Source organism: Siniperca chuatsi, linkage group LG3, assembly GCF_020085105.1.
Source record: "Siniperca chuatsi isolate FFG_IHB_CAS linkage group LG3, ASM2008510v1, whole genome shotgun sequence".
Taxonomy (NCBI): Eukaryota; Metazoa; Chordata; class Actinopteri; order Centrarchiformes; family Sinipercidae; genus Siniperca; species Siniperca chuatsi.
In genome coordinates, this window is record NC_058044.1 from 15,602,440 (window position 1) to 15,625,890 (window position 23,451).

At 41.5% G+C, this 23,451-nt stretch overlaps 2 protein-coding genes across 16 annotated transcripts in view; one reads left to right on the forward strand and one right to left on the reverse strand.

The window, feature by feature from the left end:
* Positions 1-1,294: 1,294 nt before the first annotated feature.
* Positions 1,295-18,398, forward strand: LOC122873840 (putative methyltransferase NSUN7). 4 transcript variants are annotated; one of them, XM_044191046.1, is made up of 13 exons: positions 1,295-1,594; positions 2,756-2,899; positions 3,485-3,667; positions 5,001-5,059; positions 6,633-6,721; positions 6,951-7,103; positions 7,884-8,067; positions 8,900-9,113; positions 9,189-9,332; positions 10,131-10,232; positions 10,554-10,671; positions 14,169-14,289; positions 17,285-18,398. In XM_044191046.1, exons 1-13 carry the CDS (start codon positions 1,552-1,554, stop codon positions 18,179-18,181), a joined length of 2,451 nt encoding a protein of 816 aa, XP_044046981.1. In that variant the 5' UTR covers positions 1,295-1,551; the 3' UTR covers positions 18,182-18,398. The 4 variants fall into 4 exon arrangements, with proteins under 4 accessions (XP_044046981.1, XP_044046979.1, XP_044046980.1 ...); XM_044191044.1 differs by having other exon boundaries at positions 1,297-1,594; positions 6,585-6,721; XM_044191045.1 differs by lacking the exon at positions 1,295-1,594 and adding an exon at positions 2,304-2,682 and having other exon boundaries at positions 6,585-6,721.
* A 1,397-nt stretch (positions 18,399-19,795) lies between these two features.
* apbb2b (amyloid beta (A4) precursor protein-binding, family B, member 2b) overlaps positions 19,796-23,451 on the reverse strand; it is a 50,870-nt gene continuing 47,214 nt past the window's right edge. For all 12 annotated transcript variants that reach the window (XM_044191080.1, XM_044191086.1, XM_044191085.1 and 9 more), the window contains one exon: positions 19,796-23,131. In XM_044191080.1, coding sequence (XP_044047015.1) covers positions 22,961-23,131 — 171 coding nt within the window. In that variant the 3' untranslated portion in view covers positions 19,796-22,960. The remainder of the gene's footprint in view (positions 23,132-23,451) is intronic.

Sequence of the window (23,451 nt, forward strand, 5' to 3'; positions counted from 1 at the left end):
CTACTTTGGGTAGTTTAATCTACAGCAATGCATCATGGTCTATAAGATCGTCATATGTTTCTAGCACCCTGTCCTGTGAGAACCACGTGTCTCTAAATAGTCAACTTTTCATGAGCTCGGAAAAACAGCCCCGTTTTCAGCTTCATGATGATGCATTTTCCAGCTGATCCAAAGGGGATTAAATAGTTTATTTATCTTAAGAAGTAGGAGAATTTGCTCAACCCATAAAGGAAACACTTAATCCTTAAGTTTCAGATCAGAAACATTCAAAATCACCAAATTTGGAGATACGTGGTTTTCAAGTAACTAGTAACTACAGCTGTCAGACAGCAGTGTAGTGGAGTAGAAGTATAAAGTTGCATAAAAGGGGGAAAAGTAAAGTACAAGTACCTCGAGCTTGTACTTAAGTACAGTACTTGAGTAAATGTACTCAGTTACATTCCACACATGCTTGTGTCCAGTAGGCGGGTTGAGGGGGGACGAGGGGGGGACACTACCCCCCTTGTTAACCTGCTCAAAAGATGCTCTGTGCTTTGTCTCGTAGTGACGCTTCACACTGCTGCTTTTAATAATCGCCACAATCTCGGGATATATGAGACGTGCTGGTCTTGAACTGCCTGTGGGAAGATTGAACATGTAAGAGTCTGTCCATTCATGAATAAAAGCTCTCTTTCCGCGGTCTACTTTTCTCTTTTTAGAGCGTCTTTGCTCTCCCTGACCCCCGGGCCGCAAAGGCTAGAAAAGCTGCGCCGGTTAAAATAGAAACGCTCCGTCAAAACTAAATAATTCTCAACAATACATCGATATTCTCTACAGCAGACAGAGGCAGGCTACCACTGGTCCATCCCCCCTGTTAAAAATGATCAAATCGCCTGCTGTCTCACAGGTGTTATCATTACTAGTGTTGCATCTCAACCCCTGCTTGAGGTGTGAAGCGCTGCAGTGGCCAGCAGGGGGCAGTCTCAGTCTGGTCCGCCTGTCTGATGCCGCCCTGCTGTCACTCAGAAGGAGAAGGCGCAGTATGAATAAAGTTTACAAGTCCAACTGGTCAGACATGGTACTGTATACTGGAATGCATCACATGCTATTTGATTTGCCAACACGTTACTTCAACATACACAAATACTCACATACACGTGCAGCTTTTCTGTAACTGCCTCTCAGAGCAGGCGATCAGTTTGATCCTTTCTGTCTCTTTCCTCATAAATGGATCCAAACATGAAAGAGCGTCAAAAAATGCAACCAATCTATTAAAGTTAAAGTCTTTAAAAGACGTATTGCAGTGATAATACATGACGGTAACCCTTAAATGTCCAAAGTTGTCTTATACAGAGTATGTATTTTACTGTATATCTGTCACAGAGGAAAGGCCTCCTTCATTATAATATTGTTGCCATGGTGTTTCAAACTCAGGACAGGCCGGCAAGCTCCAGAACAAAACCAGGCATGACAAAGAGGTGATGATATCCAAAGCAGAGCAGGAACAGACTTTTAGAGCAGAAAATACCAGTTTGTGGTTAATAGTTGCTCAGGCTGCATTTCTTCGAGAAGATGAGCTGCGTTGCTCCCGTGAGGAGGATTCTGAATGACAAAGGTAAGACCTGCTATGCAATTTTAAACAGCCCATCATCGTCTATGCAGATTACACTAAGCTGCTGTGGCCTTTTCTCCCAGTCCTGCTCTTTTAAAGTGGACTTTCTCCTGCAGAGGACAGGAAACTGCTTCACACTCATTAAATCACTGCTGTTTGATATTCATTAATGTATTCCATTTGCACTGACATGGCCTTATTGGACACGTTGCACATTTCTGGTCAATCCCAACTTTGTGCTCAAACATTGATGAGTGCTGTAAAAGCCGATTACACTCTGTCTGTGTTTCTCTCTATTAATCCAGTTTAATTAGAGGCTAGTGGTCCCTGCACTTTTGGATGTTAATCCTTGTGTGCTAATTCTTATTGTCAGGTCAAGAGATGTCATCCGAACACCCACATCACTGGTTCGGACCACATCCTGCAGACCTGCATACTGTTACTTCATATTTGTGTGTGTGTGTGTGCTTTATATTATGGGGACATAAATCTGTTTACACAGTCACATTGTGGGGATGCACGGGTGAAGACTTGGTTTAAGATTAAGGTTAAGGTTAGGGTCAAGTGTTAGGCAAGTAGTGGTGAGGGAAAGTCTTCAGGAAATTAATGTAAGTCAATGTAATGTCCTCTGAAGTGATGGAAACACAACTGTGTGTGTGTGTGTGTGTGTGTGTGTGTGTAGCAGTTGACAGAGATGAGTGAAGCAGGTCAGTGAGAGGGGAACTTTTGTCCAGGGTCGGGCAGCGGCCCATTAATTATTCATGCTGATGTATCTGACCGGCCGCCTAATTGCACCAGGAGGAGCCCAATTACCCACCGCGTCCTACAGCCGCACTGTCTCACATTCACAGAAACTGGAAGGTGGATCACATGTCAGCCATGACTAACACTATGCGTCTTATTTACATTTGCACAGCTCAGGTTCAACTCTATAAACAAACTATGTTTGTGTCTGTTTAAATGCTAGTTGGGTGAACAGAAGCTGGCAGGAGTGTGAAAGAGACATAAATGTTGAGAGATAGACTGTGTGTGTGTTTACAGAAGCGCTTGACAAGTGTTTGGTTTCATTGCTGTGATCATGGTAGACAGAGGTAAAGTCTTTATGCTGCTGTTTTTTGTATGTGTGTAACATGAGCTACACACACTGCTCCCCCTCTCTTACAGTGGGCTCCAGCGGGGATGTGAATAGGAGCTCTGTGACGGAGAAGTTCTTCATCTCACATCAAGACCACAGCCAACAGACCAACAAGGAGCCCCTCTCATTTCTACCTCCCCTTCCTCATCCTCATTCATCTTTACCTTCACCAGGTAAGATATGATACTGATATCCTTCAATATTTTATCTCATACTGAGTATATTTAATCATATTCAAAAGTATTCAACCCTATTTTCTAGTACAGTGTTCTTAAAATTCAAACATTTATCAAGCAGCCAGTAAGAGAAGTGTGGTTGTACACTGATCAAACATACTGTATGATGGTAAAAAGCAGCAGTTCAACACTGGACAATGTGCAAGGGCTTTTATTGTGAAAAGAAAGACAAGGCTCTCAAACATACCTGTGTGGCCTCAGGTTGCAGTCACCTATAGCTGAGCTGTGCGCATCAGCTGAAGCCAAAAGAAAAAACAAAGCAAATGAAATTTTGAAACCTTATCCTAAAAGTTAGAGTTTAGGATAAAATGTCTAATATCACCCAATATCTAAACATTCTACTGTTTTGGAAAATAAACAGTGTCACTTCTCAGGGCATTCACTGGAACTCTTACATTCTCCTCCCTAATGTTGATCTGATGTCGCTTTTTCCTCCTCCTCTGATGTCTCCTTGTATCCCCGCTCCAATTTGCAACAACGATCTATTGTAACACCCCCTCCCCTCACTCCCCCTTCCTGCAGTCTCCCCTCCATCAGATCTGGCCTACCTGCAAGCAGCAGCCATTTTCCAGCAGCTGCGAACAGAGAAGACAGCCACACAACAACTTCTCCATTATGGGAAGAAGACAGACACACCACTTCCAGAGAGCGAAGACAAAACCACACAGAGACAGGCCTACCAGCTCGCATTCAACGCGCTCAAATGTATGGATTATGTTAATGAAGTTACTCAAATTGTTTTCAGCAATTATGGGAAATCTTAGCATCCTTTAGCCAAATGTAGTTTTGAGATTTAAGTGGAACCACACACCCTGCCTGATGGACGGACTGATGGTTAAACATAAAGTCAGGGAGAAATAAATTTGATCTACTGCTATGTCTGCAGACCTCACTCTCCTCTTATAAGGAAATCTTATTTCTATAATGAATTACAGTGGAGCTGCAGCATGTGTCAACTCCAATATTCACTTTTGAATAGCAGCTTCAACTGCAGACTGTAGATTAAATAATATATAGTCATACATTTCATTTCTCCATGTGACTGCAAATTATTCAGCTGGAGTTACTTCAGATGTCTGTATGGGAGGTGATAAGAGGTTGCATGCCATGGACACACACACACACACACACAAAGGCACAGTAAGCACACACAGTTTTACATACAATAATTCACTGCACATGTAGGGGGTGGTTGGTATCTAGCCATGCAGATAGTTTTAATTTTATTTGGCCAGGTGCGGAGATACTGCTCTCTGAGCTGTCTGCCGCCACCTCTGTACAATGGCTTTAAATGGACTTCTAGGTCTGTGTTGCTGAAAGCAGTGAAAAATTACATTTAAAGCTGCCCTGATAAATATTTTCATATTAGTGATGAACCCACAAAGAATTATCACCCAACTCTGCAGCTTTACAGAGCATTTACTTCTTTTAGCTCATTGTTTTGGTTTTATGACCTGCAAGTTTACTGTTTTGGTTCACCGCTCTCATCAACCTCATTTCCAGGCAGCTGTTTTCAGCAAAAAAACTGTACACTACCTGCCCAGCAGCAAATGGTTAACAGACAAAGTTACACAGTGGTGAACACAGTGGAGCAGCTAGCAGCGAAAGAGCCAGATATTTTTCTCAGGAGTTGGTGGAGACTAAAAACAGAGCTAAAACTCAAAAAAGTGAATTGAAGCTAAAAGTGAATATTGGACTTAAATTCGTCAGGTGACCAGAAATACGACTCCAAAATGAAGATAATGTTGCTGCATGTCTGCTGGATGTGCAAATAGGCAACTGCTTGCTAATATGTTCGCCATAACAGTTTTATGAGATGATATCGTGTCAGTGTTTTGTTTTCTGCTGCTTTTTAAAGAAATGATGCTATCAAAATGTTTGATGCCAGTTAAGTTAGATTTCTGCGGAGGTACAAATCTCAGAGACTGATATCTCCAAATTTGGGTGAACTTAATTTAGCTTTAGTGTGTCTTATATGAAATCCAACTGATGTTTTGATATTTTATTTTGTCCATTGACAACATTGTTTTTCTCCTAGACCAAGATTTACTAGAGGACATCATTACTGACAGCTGCTTCCACATTTCTCAGCATATTGTGAGTCCCACCAGATTTGACATGAGTGGTCACAAACCCAAAAACTGATTAAAAACACTTCAGCACTTACTCGGTGACTGTTAAACTGTCTGGGAGTTATCTGTCTTCAAATAGAGTATCTTGTCTTCTCTCTGTCCACATGAATGTGCTCCATCAGAATATGGTAAAATGGTGGTGAGGGAGACGGGGATGCAGTTGAAGGCCATTTGTATTCAGATCTGTACGTAGTCTGGCTGGTTATAGGTGGCAAATGATGCACACTCCCACTGGGAGACTATAAATGACACTATAAAACACTGTGCAATGACACATACATGGACAAAGAGACACACCTGTGTGTGAATGTGTGTGTGTGTAACGGATGGCTTTATTGAGGGATGGCTGAAACAGAGAATAGGCTGACAGGTCATTAGACTGAAAGTAAGACTATAAAAGCTGCCACACAGCTCTTTGTAATTCCACACACCTCTTTACTGCAACATACATATTCAACCTCCCTGCGCGCGCGCACACACACACACACACACACACACACACACACACACACACACACACACACACACACACACACACCATGAGAAAAGGAGCTGAGTGAAAGGATAGTGTGTACATGGCCATAAAAGATACTAGCAGTAGCAGTGTGAGAAAAGATATGCTTATCATTTTTAGTTTTCCTTGAGGAAGTTACAATCAATACATATATATTAACAATGTATCACATGACTACATGTAATGTGAAAGGGGTCGCTTGTAGTGACAAACCCACAGATGCAGCAGGCAGCTGTTTTTAGCAAAAAACACCTCTAAAAATCCACTGTACACTACCTGCTCAGCACCAAACAGCAGACAGACACAGTTAGCGACTAGCTGGCGAACATAGTGGAGCATTTAGCAGCTAAAGAGACAGATGTTTCCCTCAGGACTTGGTAGAGACCAAAACAAGAGCCAAAAGAGAGTGAATATTAGACTTACATTCACCAAGTGGACGTAAACACAACTCCAAATGAATGATAATGTTGCTCCGTAACTGCTGGAAGTGTATATAAGCAACTGTTTGCTAACAAGTTTGCTATATCAACTTAAAAGATGATGATGATACAGTATGTCTGTGTTGTGTTTACAGTTTGTTTCCGCTGCTCCCACGTGGCCAAAGATATTAATGCAGGTTTAAGATGATGGTGACAAACTGAATATGATTACAATCGACCTTTTTCACCGCAGACATTTTGGCTTGTCATAGCAGGAAAAGTACATGTGTATTTATAACATAAAAAAAGACTGCATTGTATTTAGGTGAGTTACTTCCAGGGTCCTGGTATTATGTCTGCTGGCTCACTGGGACACTTGATGGAAGTGAGCCATCGTTAACTAAATTTGTTTCACCTGTGCTTTTCCTGCTATGGCAAGTCAAAATGTCTGCTGCGGGAAAGGTCGATTCTGTTGGTACATTAATAATTATGATAATGATCTATAAAATAATGATGAGGGACAATAAAGATCTGATGATGATGATGATGTTTTGTAGTCCGGCGACTTGTTGCCATTGGCGATGGTGATGCTGTTTGACTTCCAGGACCGAAGGTTTTTGTTGCGGGAACGTTCATCAAAGGACGGGGAGGAGCCTCTGCAGGAAGTCAGGGACCTGGAGAGCAGTCTGCAGAGGTGCGTGTGGGTGTAGATGTCAAATGTTAACATCATGCGTTTAAAAGTTGTTTTTTTATAAGGCAACTTTGAAATTGCTTCACCTGCATGTTAATAGTTTTCTTGAATCAGGTAAAGTCAAATCCAGAAATCACCCAAACTGAAGGTAGGAGACATGAAATGTAATCTGAAGTATGTTTACAATAAATCTGGCTGTTGTATGTTGTGTGTGTGTGTGTGTTTATAACAGGTGTAAGACCAAGCTGGCAGCATCTCTAGCTCGCTGCAGAGTGAAACAGAATCTGCAGAGTGTCTCCTGTTTTCTGTCTGATCCCGTCAGGAGCAAACAACACAGAGCAAAACATCTGCCCCTGTACGCATGGGTCAATACTCTGAAGATCAGGTACACACTCAGAAAGAAGGCCATGCAGTCATTAGTTTATTTCACACTTGTTCGCAAATCTATTCAGCTCTTATTTTTTCTTTGCTTTCAAGTTCAGCAAAGTGAAAATGTTGTGAAAGTCTATAATTATTCTGGTGACACACTCAAAAAGATGCTGCCTGAGGAAGAGCACCATGCTTGAAGTGTGTTGCACTCCAGAGTAGCTGCCAGTCCAAGCCTTTTTGTGTTCTTTGTGCCTTCATTTAAGAACGTATTGAGCATATTAAATGATCTGATTTTTCTACATTCAACGGCTCCCCTCTGTTCTTCTTTGTGGCACACTCCAGACTCCACACATGTGATCTATTATCTAGTCTATTTGGGTGTAAACCAGCAGGGGTTTTCTGGTCTATGTCGTACACCAGGGAGCACATGATGTCAGTATAAAGAGAAGTGTGAACAGAGTGGCTCTTTATAAAATGTGGTTCTGTTTGGGGGGGATTTCAGTACGAGATTAATAGTCAGCAAAGTTCACTGGGGTGTATCTGAAACAGGAAGGTTCAGCATTTTTACAGCTTGAGGGTAAGAAGTGCTCCTGTGGGTGTTGATTGAAAGCTAAATGCTGTAGCACTGTTCAACAGACAACCCTGGAGTAAACACTCACTTGGTTTGGTCACTAATGCATTTGAGTCCCAATATTTGCTGTAAATCCTCTTCTGTATGTCGGGGCAGACAATGTTGATGTTTCTGCTGTTAAATGAACAGATGAATCTAATCTCCTCTCTCTCCTCTCCTCTGTAGTGTTGAGGAAGTGTGTGAAGTGTTACAAAGCGCTGGCTTGTGTGAAGTGGAGAACATGAGTGACCTTGGGGAGTCGACGTTCTGCAGAGACCCTCTCTGTCCAGACACACTCGTCTTCTCCCCACAGCTTCACGCTCGGCTCCGCCACAGCAGCCTCACAATTACACACGTAGTTAACACACAGGCATGTATGAATTTGTGTGTGTAGTGAAGTGTGTAGTTGAGCTAAATGTAGGTAAACCTCACTAATGAGAAACATGCTTTCCTCTCTCAGGAGCAGATACAGACAGACTGAAAGAGTGGAAAGAGTTCTGTCCAACTGAAGTAGAAGTCCTCATACTTTACTGATTCTTTACTTACTTAAGCAGTCGTGCAAGTGCTAGTTTATAAAGCTCAGACTAGATTGTTTTCAGTGGGGAAAAAATAGAAATTAAACAAAGTGCACCAGCAAAGTAAATCCAAATACTCTTCTAATCTTGCTGGACAACTATACATTACAAATGGCTCCAATCTTCTGGTTTCTCTACTTATGGAGCACCACGAACATTTGTTTTCTGTTTGTCCACTTTATTGGAGTACACTTCTTCATTAAGATAAGTAAAAGCAAAATTGCTGGCTTTAAAGAATATTAAAAAGTCCCTAAAAGGGACTGTAAGTTGTCCAGTTAAATAAACAGGAAGAAATGTAGTTAATTACTTCAATCGTTAACTAATAGTCCTGCTCAGACACATTAATACAGCTTCACTTCACTGCTGTGAGACAGATTAAAAGGTTTGCCCTTTTGTAAAGAAAAGGGCCTTTTCAGTTGGAATTGCCGTTGTGATGTGAAGTTTAAAGTTGTGTTAAAGAAGTCAGTTTGCTGTTATCTTGATTAGCAACACAGCAGCCTATAATGCTAGAGGGTACAGTTTCGTCAAGAATATGAAGAAAGTCCTCCACGCATGTGTGTAAATAACGTGTGCACCTGTGTGTGTGTGTGTGTGTGTGTGTGTGTGTGTGTGTGTGTCTCTTTGCAGGACAGAAGTGTGTGTGTGGCAGTCAGCGTGTTACGCCCCCTGCTGTTTGAAAATGGTGACGTCCTGGTGGTGGGGTCTTTCTCAGCTGTGACTGTGGCTCATATAGCTGTCGTGGCCGCTGCCCGCTCCGGCCGAGTGTTGGTGTGTGGTGCTGATCACACACCTTCACACACAGAAGAGATACAAGAACTACTCACACAAGTGGACATCAAAAGTGAGTGATAAAAGATTTTGTATATCTCCTGTGCATACGTATGACTTTCCTGATCCTAATTTATGTTCAATGTAGATGTGCGAGTCTTGACAGAAGCGTTCTATGGTCTGGATGAGCGGGACGCCGCCGTCCAGCGTTTAAAGGTCATCATAGTGCTGCCTCAGTGTTCATCCTCTGCCCTCAGTGACCCTGTGCCCACCATCCACAGTGAACATGGAGGTACGTAACATCAGGGAGAAAGGGATGGAACAATGTCCACCCTAAACCCACAGTGAACCTTCACAGACTTTAAATGACATCACATGCATGATCAGCACACCTCAGTGAAAGAGGTGGTCAGAGGCTTTCTGTGGAGTGTGAGGCCCCTATTTCATGTAAAACTGAATATATATCCTCAAGAAAGTCTGCAGAGTTTGGAGATTTATGGAAAGTTTGGAGAAAAGGCTGAAAAGGACATCCAGTACTTGTCATTTTCAATTGTGGCACAGCCATGTATGAAAGATTTATAATGCCCAAATTAAAACAAATCAAGCAAAGAAATAAAATGAAATACAATACACATATGTATTTCCTTTCCATGTATGCATTTATTGTGTTATTAAATTTGTGATTGACTGTCTGCAGTTTTAAGGAATGGATTGTGCTGCAGGAAGCACACTTAGAGCAATCTTCTTGGCACAGTTCTCGGTAACTAGCTGTCTTCCTTTGCTACTCCAATAAACCATTAAAGTCAGTGTTTACTGTAAGCTAACGCGAGCTAACTAACACTAATTAGCTGCCAACACTTTTGGAGAATTGTGCCAAGAAGATCCATCTCAGGGCTGGAACTGGGAACTGGGCCATTAAAGAAGGCAGACAGAAGGAAGGAGGTTAGGGGATTGGAAAGTAACCAAAGAGTCCAAAAAATCAACTAATAGAAAATAAAATATTCTAGAAATATTGATGGTAAGATGAAGAGCTAATGTCTTTCCATTAAATTTCCCAAATATGCTAAAATAAGTTTCATTCTGTTGACAGACTGGGATCTGCTGCCAGATTTGTCTCAAGGTTCTGTATCCCAGAGCAAAATACACACAATGGCTACCCAGCAGGCACGACTACTAGCACACGCTCTCTCCTGTGAGTATATATTCAAAGCGTGCGTGCACACACACACACACACACACACACACACACACACACACACACACACACACACACACACACACACACACACATAGGCTTTGTTGAAGCAACAAAAGACAATACATTGACCATTTCAATGAACAGAGTCATACATTTGTTATGTAAGGGACGACCATCCACAAACACACAAACACAGTTAAAATGTTGTCTGTATTGCAATTCCTTCTGTGCCTACTGTTGATAAGATGCCAGCGCTATAAGAACAGAACAGAGGATTATTCTTTGCACATTGTATTCTCTCCTGTTCCCTGTCAGTCCCAAAGGTTCAGACGGTGGTCTACTGCACACGCTCAGTGTATCCTGAGGAAAACGAACAGCTGGTGAAAAGAGTGTTAGAGAAAACACACACTCACCCCAAACTGCTGCCCTTCAGGTAAACACACACACACACCTGCTCTCTCTTAGTGCAGGTAGAAGTTCCCTGACTATTGAGTATTTAATTGTGCAATCCTTACTTGTCCACTGGCTCAAATGCAATGACGAGACTTAAATTAGTCATGTACTGTTTCTACTACAGGCCATACATAAAGGAACAAGGGTTTTTAGAAAAGTCGTTCTAGGTGAATTTAAAGGAAAACAGGAAGCTGAAGGCATTTAGACCCAGTTTTCTCTCCCCGACCAGCCTGTGACAGAGAGCGGCAGGTGATTGGCACAGTGATGGCAGCTCACCTGCTTTAAAGTTTACAGCAACTGGACATTTACTTTGAAGCTGAGTAATTGTGCTCTTACTGTCACTGAGATTCAGTCAGATTATTGTATTCATACCCATCTATCAAGGTGATTACTTTCACTGAGATCAAACAAGTTGTCGACTTATAAAACCAACCTGCATGGCTAAACAAGACTAAGAGTCTACAGTCATGCTAACGGCTCTGTGAAGCTGTACTTAGGCACAGTGGTGCTTGGAACTAAATGCTAACGTCAGCATGCTAACATGCTGATGTTAAGCATGGATCATTTTTACCATGTTCACAATCTTAGTGCAGCGTGTTAGCATGCTAATGTTTGCTAATTAGCACTAAGCAGAAAATACAGCTGAGGCTGAGATTGTCATTAGTTTTGCAAGTATTTGGTCATAAAGCAAATATTGGACAAATCTACATTTTGACCTGATGATGGTGCAAGATGAAACATTAAGGGATCAGCAAAGTTATTACAGTTCATCCTGAGGGGGACGTGAATGTCTGAATCAAATGTCATGGCAAACCATTCAAAATGTCAATGCCTGGTGGCGCTAGATGAAAAGTCAGGGTATCACCAAAACTTCATCCTCTGGGGACCACGGACGTTTGTACAAAATTTCATGGCAATCCATGTAACAGTTGTTGAGATATTTCAGTCTGGACCAAAGTGGTGGGTCGACCGACAGACCCACAATGCCATCCCAAGAGCCACACTGCTACTGTAGCATGGCTAAAAACGTAGTCTGTATAGCACTTACATGTAGAAATTGTAATGAAAACAGCTATAGTAGTTTAGCAAGTCACTCTTGCAGTCTTATGATGCTGGACAACATCATCCGCTGTGCATCATGCAATACATCTAATGTAAAATCTTCCGAAGGCTTTCTTTTTTCTGTGCTGGAGATTCATTTGAGGGGGAAACTACAGTCCTTCATTGTAAGCATAACAGGACTGCTTTCAGTCAGTCCTCATACAGTAACATAATAAGAATACATTGAAAGCAAAAGATTAGGCATAGAGTATATGAGCTAAAATCACAGTCTCATTAACAAATAGCTCAACTCAACAGCTACTCATGTGCAGAACCCAATTAGTAGTGAGCTTCATCATGCAGACAGCAGGAGAGACTGTAAGAGAGAGACAGAGAGTGAGTGAGTAAATAGTGTTTGTCTAGTGCAAGGGTATCTCATATCTCCACATATACTGTATGTACAGGTGTGTGTGTCTGTGTTTGAATCTGTGTGTGTGAGAGAAAGAGGGGTTACAGTCACCAGGCAGATGACAGTATAAGGGATCAGCTGCGGTTGCCGTGGGGACAGTAGATAATCCTACAGTCAGGGTGAATGGGGTGGAGAAGATTTCAGAGTCTGTTTCACACCTGCTGCTCCACACAACCCATTTTCTACCATCCATCCTCTTAACGAAATCCAAATGTTATTATATTTGGTCACATAAGCTCTTTCATCGACTTACCAATGTGCGATGAGACGATCAGCAGCTGTTTCACCTCTGTGGTTACAGTAGTTGTTCAATGAAAAAACAGATCTACTTTAGCACCATGCTGCCTGTGTTGTTTTCAGAACAGTTGGCACTTGTTTGCTCCAAAGAACTGCACAGTAGCAACTAATACCGGACACATGTCAATCTTCTTAACTGCCACCAAACTGCTTTCCTTTTAATATAAAAAGGTTGCTTTCAAAACGTAAAAAAGAAGTAATTTCCTCATTCTTGAATGTGACAGTTGTTTTTAAAGATCAGGAGAGGAAGAATGAGAGAGGGAGGAACTGGCTGTAAAACAAACATTAAGTATGTCTTTAAACACAGTAAACTGCTCACTTGCTGTTATGCTTAATTATATGTGGGTCATTGCCTCTTTATTTCCTGATATTTTTAAAGTTATATGCTTGAAGCACAGCGGTAAGCTCATTTTAACAAACACACTATCAAGATTGCACTTGACCTGGAGCCACAAAAGGCCTCAAAAACCTCTTTCTGTGTATAAATACTATCATGGACTATATATCCAAAGAATTATAAGGTTCCTTCTGAAGTTTTTAAGTTTTCCAGATTTTAATTAGTTTTTTGCGTATGTTTGATATTTCCACGTCAGCTTCGAATATTTTAGAAAATTATTCTAAAAATAATTTAGTACTTAATAGTTTTGCTAGGTTTTATAAAGTTTAAAGAGCAACTTGCCAAAAATATTGTTTTTGCTGATCTCCAGTGGTTCAGGTTCTCACCTTACTGCAGTGATGCAATGTTACTTTAAAATCTCATAACTTCACTGCACCTGTTCAAAACGATACTATTTGAAGCTTACCAAACTCATTAAAATAGTGCCACAAGTACAAATTCAGGACCCCTAGAAAGAAAATTGCTCTGAGCCTCAATTTTTTAAATGGTCACCCCACTTAAAATCGCAGTGAGTGCAATTTACACTCAACAAATGTTGTGCTTCCAAAAAGAGCTTTTCATTGAGAATTGTAACGCGAATAAAGGTCATATCAGCACATCATCTCCATATTTTAACACAATTTAAATAGTGTTTGGTCAGCTGAGAATTGTTAACCAACATTTGCCAACATATCACACCACCCACACCAGATGTACAATATACAGGAACCAGCAGTGACAGCTGGCAGTGCAGGGGCCCATAAACATGCTTGTCCTGAGGCTCTGAGCTCGACAATCTGTCTAGAGAGTACCAGTGGACCAACTCCCCCTCCCACATCTACAGTAAACAGTTGTGCATATATATATATATATATATATATATATATATATATTGAGTATTGCACTGATGTTGACCTTGAACTGTTGTTTGTCCAAATACTGTTGAGAATCATTATTGTGCCAACGATATCAAGTACAAACTGTTTATTTGTAGATTTTTAACAGTGCATCAGTTTATGAGTTACAAAAGTTGCTAAAGTTCTCTCACCTGCCTGAAAACACTCAAAACCAAACTATTAAAGGTGCCACATAAAGCAGAGTTAAAAAATAATACATTTCCTGTATTTGGTTGTCAAAGTAATTTATGGTACTTCCATTCTTGTACAGTAATACTTCTCTGCATTAATGTGGCTATGATGAATTAATATCAAAATGCTACACAGCACCTTTTAACAACTTTTCCACGAGTTGTAGCTCTTCTGCAGTCTCACCTGCTGCTGTGCTGCCCTCTCAGGGTGAACGGTCCGATTTTCCCTGATGACTCCCAGTCAGGAGACACGACAGACTCCAAGTTCTTCAGGCTCGAAACATCTCAGTTCACCAACGGCTGCTTCATTGCGCGGCTTTCCCGACAGGTGAGAGAGGAAGGAGGAAAATGTGAGAGACGTGGAGGCTGAAAGGAAAAAAGTGAAATGTAGAAGGCAAGGTTGAGTTTGGAGATTGAGGGGGAACAGAGACTTTGTGGTGTGTGTTTGAGTATGTGTGTGTGTATGTGTGTGTGTGTGTGTGTGTGTGTATGTGTGCGCGCGCTTTGTGTGATTGCTTTGTGACGAGACCTTCCAGTAGTGCTGAGGTTGCACTCTTTTACTGTCTGTCTGCTGGGAGGTCGGTCGGCTCTGCTTGTCTGCACGCACACACATACACACACACACACACACACACACACACACACACACACACACACACACACACACACACACACACACACACACACCGACTATCGCTCCCTGAAACACTGCAGCATTATCCCAATACTCCATTAAAAAAGAGACAAGTTAAAGATGAAATACACTTGAGCCGCTGAAACATTTCAGTACTTTACAGCAAAGATGAATGGATCATTCTCTATATCGTTTTTCCAGCCCCCCCTCCACCCCTCCAGTCTTGTTGCATCACCTCCTTGCTCCATCTATTTCCCCCCTCCTCTTTCTTCCCTCTTTCTCCACTCATAAAAAGAAGAAAAATACAACAGAAGGAAATGAGATGCTGCTCCTTTGATCCCCTGCAGCTTGGAAAAATGGTGCAGGGAGGGGATTGTGCCTGTATGTGTGAGTGTGTTTATATCAATACACACACACACACACACACACAGGTGCAGGTCTTGCTCACCTGTCCAGTGGCACTGCAGTCATTTAAAATCTAATGATCATCGTGTCTAATTAAATCGACATTCACTCTTACAGTGAGTCGAATCACATCAGAGCTGCGGCTGCAGCTTTAGTTACACTGACAATTCTGTCTGTGGTTAACTGCTGCTCAGATAAACGACTCCACAGCAGTCAAACTGTGCTGGAGGACGATTTAAAGGGATCTGAAACAGACAACATGGCAGCATAGAGAAACAGAGAGAGAGCATAATTTAAATTTTGAGGTTTACAAATGACTCAAAGGATAAAGACTAAGAGCCATGCTAGCAGCTCTGTACTGGTAGCTCAGCGGTGCTTTGAGCTAAATGCTAACATCAACATGTTAACATGCTTACAATGACAATGCTAACATGCTGATGTTTAGCAGGTGTAATGTTTACTATGTCCATCATGTCAGTTTAGCGTGTTAACATGCTAACATTTGCTAATAAGCACCAAACACAAGATACAGCTGAGGCTGATGGGAATGTCTTTGGTTTTGCAGGTTTTTTGCCATAAACCAAAGTGTTGGACAAATAAAAGATCTAACCTGATGATGGCGCTAGAGGGAAGTTATTACAATTCATCCTGTGGGGACAATAAATGTCTGTAGAAAATGTCATGACAATCTATCCAATAGTTGTTGAGATATTTCACTAAAACCATAAATGTTAACCTCATGGTGTCGCTAGAGTCAGTACATCATCTAAAGTTTCATGGCAACCCATAGATCCATCTGTCCAAAAAACACTGAAAAAACACTGAAATATTGAAACTGTTAAACACATCTGACAGGCTGCCATCATTCATGCCTCTCCCCAGTCTTCTCAATTTCATTACAAACTCTCGTTTTGGCAACATAATTAAAGTTTTGAGGCTTATAAATGACTCAAAGCATATAATGCTGTCAAAGCAAGAAAAATGAAAAACATCGTAAAGGCAGATTAAACATCTGAGAGTGAATAAAAGATGCATTTTCAGTGTTTTGAGTCGTGTGTTGAACATCATTCTACTTTCATTAGAGAAGAGACAGTATATGGAATTCAGACAGGGAGGAGAAAGGCTTAAAGGAGATTTAAAGGGATTTCTACTATGGTTAAAATGTCACTGCAGATGAAGACCAATGTTTTACCGCTGTGCATATATGTAGAGCAAAATGTGTGTGTTTTCGTGTTAAAGGACCTGCTGGCTACATCTTGTTTCAGTTAATCCTAATACTCTCATTGACCTCCCTGTAAAACATACAGACATATAACGAGTACTCTCCTCGTCTAATTATTAGCTATGCTAACAGCGTGGCTCTGGATGGCAATGTTGGTCTGTTGGTTAGTCCACCATATGACCATGGGTTATTAGCCATAGCCAACAATTGTATTACTAGCCATGCAAGCGGCGTTACTTTATATTGTTAGTGGGTTCACAACAATGCTACACACTCAAATGTATCAACAACTATTAGATGGATTGCCATGGAATTGCCAGCTGATATTTGTGATTCCCTGACTTTTCCTCTAGGGCCACCATGAGGTTTACATTTGTTGATTTTAGTGAAATGTATTGATAACTATTGAATGGATTGCCATGATATTTGGTACATTCATGTTTCCCTCAGAATGAATTGTATTCACTTTGCTTCCCTTGACGATCACGTATTTATGACCTTATTTATGACCAAACACCTGCAAAATTAATGACATTCCCTTCACCCTCAGTTCTACTTTCTGTTGAGTGCTGATTAGCAAATGTTAGCATGCTAACACGCTAAACTAAGATGGTGAACATGGTAAACATTACTCCTGCTAAACATCAGCACATTAGCATTGTCATTGTGAGCATGGTAACAGGGTGACACTGCTGTTAGCATTTAGCTCAAAGCACCACTGTGCCTAAATACAGCCTTCACAGAGCTGCTAGCATGGTTGTAAAGTCTTGTTTTCTCACATAGGAAGACGGGAAGAAAAGATAAGTGACTTGTGACAGCAACTATTGTGTTGCCTTTCAAATTATATCCCATACTCTGCTCCGTTGGGATGTAAAAGCCATCAAACCCCCTGCGATCTCTCCTCTCCTCCTCCTCTGCAGGTTCATTTAATAGCTGTGGGTCATTTCTACAGCCTCAATGTTTTGTTGTATAGATCTCCGTGGTGCTATGTTACCCTAGAGACCTGTAGTTTTAATGTGTTGTATCTTCACATCAAATCTTAAACTGCCCTTGCTTTTTCAGGCAGATCCCACTAAGGTGGAAACAGTCCAGGATGTGCTGGCAAGGGCAGCAGCAAAGGGCCTCCTGGGTGGATTAATTCCTGAACAATCAAACACCAGTAAAAAGGGGAAGAGCAGGAAGAATCGCGTAGCTTCAGCCAGCAGCAAACCTTCATCCCCCTCAAACCAAGAGAGGCAGACAGGAAGGGAGTTTGTGAATGGACAGGACCCAGTCGAATCTTCAGAACACGAAGAGAAGAAAGGTGAATGTAGTGAGGATGAAAAGGAGGGAAAGGGAGGAAAGAAGAGGAGAGGGCTTAAAGGGTGTAAGCGAAAGGTCAAACGACGAACCAACAGGACAACCACAGTCTCAAAGCATCACCCTAAAAGCCACAAGAAGAAACCAACAAAGAGAAAAGTCAACCAATCACATCAGAAGAGTCGTCTGACAAAAAGTAAACCGAGAAGAATCCCTCGTCTTACACTGACATTAATATCCTCTGCAAAACCCTCCAACCACTTGTCTCCGATCACAGCCCTTGCACACAAGCTAAGTGACAATCCAACGATTCAATCGCAGCAGACTGTCTTTAGCACCCCTTCCCCTGCCTGTCCTGCTCCACCCACTCCCCATGCAGCCTCCAAGCAGGTGCAGAGACAAAACACAGAGCCCGAGGGAGCAGAGAAAACACTGAAGGATGCAGCTCAACCAGAAAGCCCGTTTAAGGCCAGAGGAAAGGTGGTCAGACCTAAGACAGAGGTGGTGACACAGGTCATGTCGAAGCCTTCAGATTTTGTTCTGCCACCCATTTCCTTCCCATCCTCCAGCTCTCTAAGCAACAGGGGTGGCAGTTCTCTCTCTCAGCGTCCGTCCCGAATATCTGCGTCCTCCTCCTCCGTCTTTCTGCCTGGATTATAGAAACGTGGAGCTCATGCTCACTGATGCACAAATTAAATTATTTATGTTCTCACACTATAATCATTGTGATCATAAAGTAAATCATTTTTAAGTATTTAATTATTGTATTAAGCATGTCTTTACTTACTGTGTATCAGAATGTATTTAACTGATTATATCATAAGATGGCAGCTTATGAAAGTAATTAAGTTAAATTTGACAAATAAAAATACGTGAAAATGAATTGAGCTGTTTTACTCATTTCTTCATCTCTGGTCCCACGACTCAGGGTATGACTTCAGGATACACTCATGCACATACACACTTCTGCTGTGATCAGTCAATCAAAAGAAATGTGACAATTATAATGATCAAGTATGATGATTATCGTAGCAAGTCATTACTTGAGTAAATATGCTAAATATGAACTCAAGTTTTCGTCGGCTTTGCAACTTTTCTTTTAGTCAGGCGGAGGGTCCAAAGAACATATTAACACCTGGGAGGGTCTTTAAACCCTCCTACCCTAATAATTATAGTACAGTCCCTTATTCAGAAAACAGCAGCAAACTGAAGATGTCAGCTTAGTCTTTGGAGATTTGTGATGGGCATTTAGCATTTTATAGACTAAACCAATGATTCCAAACCTGTGGGGCAGGACCAAGATAAATCTGAGTGCTGACAAGATGACAGAATAGATAGGAAAGAAAATAAATATAATAATTCTGTTATACATTTATTTTTCTGTGATATAGCGCATACTTTCGTCTCCTCAGACCTCTAAAACTTCATCAAATAAAACAATCTGAGAAGGAAAAGTCACTCTTGAACACAGACAAGCCTGTGATGAAGGGTCACAAGCATAAAAACACTGGGAAACAAAAATGAGTTGCAGCCTAAATGCACACACAGACGCACAAAATCCAGGGGTTCTATTTTATAATGCTGTTTATTCTCACAACTGGTTACATTGATAAAGTGTACAAATCAGTGAGCAGCAAACGGAAGCAAACACATCCATCTGTGGGAAATATGTGTGTGTTTGTTGTTGTTCATGTGTGTGAGCTTGACAGAGACACTGGGAGTCCACTGCTGTTACCCACCTCCTCCCCCCCTCCCCCTCCCCCTCCTCCTCCTCCTCCTCACTCCTGTTAACTGTTCAGACCAACAGTGGACTCCCAGCTCTCAGTGCACTGTACAAGGTGAAGATATATTCCTTTATCTGCCTGTTTCTGCAAAGCGGAGCTTGTCGTAGCATTGTGAGTTAACCAGGGACTGAGACAATAACACCGAGTCAAGAGACTTTACTTGCCCCAACTAATAAAATCAGTATATACCTTTATAAAATAGAATAAATAAAATAAAAAATATTTCTGTTCAGTACATACAGTTGTTCTTTCAACCGTCCAAGGGCATGCAAGGCTTCTTACGACTTTCCATTTCTCAAGATCAGAAGAATGCATAGATAATCGTTCAGTTAAATTCAGTATCAACTTAATTGACAACTGAAAATTTCCAATCACCTCTCCTTGTTTCATTATTTGCTCTCGTATTTTTTCTTATCTACAACAATGTATTTTACACTTTGGCCATTTGGTGAGTTCTCAAAAAAGGCATTTCATTACAACAAAAATAATAGAAAACTACAGACATTCAAAATGAAAAGATAGCTTATAACAATGATTAATGCCAAATATTACATTTAATGGATATTATGTACACACACACATTTTGTCATCTCATTCACATTTCAACATCCTTGTGACAAAAGATGTGGCTGAATTTTCTCATCAGAATCTCAATTACACTCCTGGTTCCTTCAACCGGTGTGTGTTAACTGCGGAGTTCAGAGGCTGGAAGCAAGACATGGAGACAACAAGCGAGACGCATCTACAGATGTTTGATTTGACCGTTTGTTAAGCCCCGCCCCCCTTTAGTTAGTGTTGCAAGCTCTCAAGCTTTCCTTTCTCACATGGCATATATGCAATTTACAAAAATGGAGGCAGATTTACAACTCTAAATTTGCAGTAATTTTTGAAATAATGGTTCTGTGATTTCACGCAGAAATAAATAAAAGCAGCTTGTCATTCTAACTGGCGACCATCAATTTTGGCAGCTGAAATGAAAACTGTCCTAAGCAGATTTTATCAGCTTGCTAGCTAACTAATTAAGCTAATGTTAGCTCCATGAGTTCCGTCTCTGGCTGACTTTTAATGTCATTTTAAAAATAGATTAAAGTGAAAGGGGTCTTGAATATGCACTTGATGGCTACATACACAATTTCACGCTAAAAGACTGAAGCTAAAGCTACATGTTCCGGCAAAAAGTTAGCCTCCTCAGCAGTTGATATATGCAGAAGAAAATGGAAATAAAGAAACTGTGTTCTTGTACTGCAGTGTAAAGCTAGTTAGTCCTGGTATTAGTAAGAAAGTACAATAAGGAAAATAATAGACTCTTATTTCATTCACATAACCCTGTCTGGCTGCTTTGCTTACATACTTGAACAACCAAGACAGAGGTTAGATTTATGCTTTATTGTTCATATTTTCAAACAGTATATGTCTTCAGGCTTTTAGGAAGAGGACTAACTAATGTGTTTGGTGATCATAACGCTTGGCTGGGTTTGCTGGAGCGTGAACTTCCTCAAATCCAATAAAGAGCAGGACAGAGCTGTTAAAGTTACCCTTAACTTTGATATAGTAGCATCCAGGACCATCTTACAGCGGGGAATAATACACAGAGGATATGAGAACTGAGCTTCTTTTTTTTAATGTAACCTATAAACCCACAAAATATAGTTAGCTATCAACAGTAAGCTAGTTAGCCTGACATGCAGCTTACGTTAAAGCAGAAAAACACACAGCTGTGTTATTGGTTTTAGAAAGGTGATATAAAAAAAAGTTACAACCCTCCAAATTATTTACATACCGAGAATTGGTTACACTGCTTCTACATGCAGAGCAATTCAAAAGCGTGACAGGGTGGCCATGCCTAGGTACGGTTCCTAAACTGTGATGAGACGATCGCTGTCTGGTGGAGGGGTTTAGCAAACGGTCAATTATAGAGGTTCAGTATTAATCTGCAGCCCTACATCAAGAGAACTGCCAGGGGGGGAAATGTGTTTATGATTTTAGTTGCAATAAAGGACTTCATTAGTTATTACCATACATCCAAGTTTGTCAGATGTGTAATAATAAGGAGCTAGCAGTGTTGAATTAAGATTTGTATGAGAAAAACTACAGAAAACACAACAAAAGGGAGTGATCTTGTGGCACTGGATGAAAACAGTCGTACAACAAGGAAGTAGGAAATGAAAAAACAGAGAAGGCGCATTCAAGTGAACAGAACCCTGGAGACAGATAGACAGCAGCCCAGGAAAGTCCTGTTGGTTTGAGCCAACATGTCTCTCTGTTGGCTTTCCTCTCGAAAAACAGCCAAGGCTGGAGGTGAAACCTGTCTCTCTCTCTCCTTCTCACCTCCTCACAGTTCAGATCTCAGCTGTGGACAAAATCATCATCACCATCCCCGGGTACAAACACACAGTCCTCCAGTCTTCTTCTCTGCATGATTCCTCTAGCCTTTCTTGTGTTGCCAATCCCCTTTTATTAGTGGAAATGAACTCTGTGGGGACTGATACTGAGGTGGGATTTAAAGGAATAATTTGTCAAATTTCCTCCAGCATGTGTATCAAACAGCAGCAGCAGCATGCTGATGTCTCCTGTGTTAGGAGCAGCAGTCTAGTACTGTTTACCATCCCTGCATCTCTTCCTCAGTTATGGCTATCATCTGTCATTTTCCGAGGGATGGCAAAAGAATAAAGACAAGAAGTAAACAGGAAGTATATGAAGGATGTTTCGGGTGAAAGGTCACCACTCGTTTAGACCCTCCAGGCTGATTCTTGCACAGTTGACGAAAAACAAAGAAATAAGAAGATGAAGAAAAATAAGTGTGGCTTCGGATTTCTCACCCCTTCAGTCTCTGAAAGCAGCAGCAGTGTATTGATATTGTCTAGAATGGTTCACTTTTATATGAAAAGTTCATGCAGGATCAGCTGAACAGGTGTGTAGACTGACAACCGAATCTCTTTAGTCTGTAGCAGCTTCCTTCTTTCATTCATTCATTACATACTGATTGGAAAATCAGACGCGATGGCTTTCATGATTCTTTCCTTTCATTTACTTCACGTTACAGTCTACTGAGGACAATGAGAAAGAGGGACAGATGAGGGGAAACGCCACTAAAGACTAACAGGACAACCAGGTGAATGACAGGAGGGCGTGGCCAGGTGTGCAAGGTCATGCTGGCAGAACAGGCACAGACACAAATACAATTAGAGCATGGAGAGATAAGCAGTTTGGGCAGCAAAGAGCTCGCTCATCACACGTGCTGTGCTTGAAGGAGCACTTCCTTCTTCTTCAGTTTTTGCTCTCTTCTCCTCACTCCTTCTCTGTGCGGAGAGGGAAGAGAGTTACTTCTATGTACACTATGACCTTTACGATCACCATTCAGGGGTTTCTCTGTGGTTGTTCCTTCTTCATGTGGGATTAGAGTCTTTATACATCTCAGTTATGTTTAAGGAAACTGATTTGAGTTGCTGCTCAAGAACTGATAAACTCTTGAGGTGAAATTTCAATTTTACTCCAGAAAAGCAAAGGAACTGTGGCAGGGTTCCCCAAACCCCGGGGCTTTGATGTGTTTCCATGGTTACTGGGGTATGTGGTGGCGACGGGTTTTGGCAGCGATGCGACTAGTTACCATGGTGACTGGGGGTTGTGGAAGGGAGTCGGTAGCGCTTAACCGCGGTTACTGCGGCAACTCGGTGACGGGTCTCTTCTGTTTGAGGGTGTCGATGAGAGACAGGACGCCCCTCTTCACACTGGTTGAGACCCGACGGGACACCGAGTCACCAGGGGGCGACGAGGCGCAGGCCTTCTGGGAGGGGGGTCGAGCCACCAAACACTTCTGATACCGCAGCTGAAAGAGAGGGGAAAAAGTCAAGAGTGAGTCATATTGTAAATAATATAGAGTTACAGCTGCTGAGTATACGACTGTGGAGGTGTGTGTGTGTGAGTGAGAGAGAGAGAAGTGAAAGCTGAACTGGTGCAGGCTGCTAGCTGTGATCAATAGTAATGACTGATGATTCTTGTCACTGTGAATTAGTTTTAGTGTGTGTGTGTGCGCTCGCGTCCATACATCCAAAGTTCTGATGTGTGATCAATAACCCGGCCAGCAGTCGACTAATCTTGTGACTCACACAGCAGAGAGGGCAGAGGAAGATGAGTAACCTCCACTAA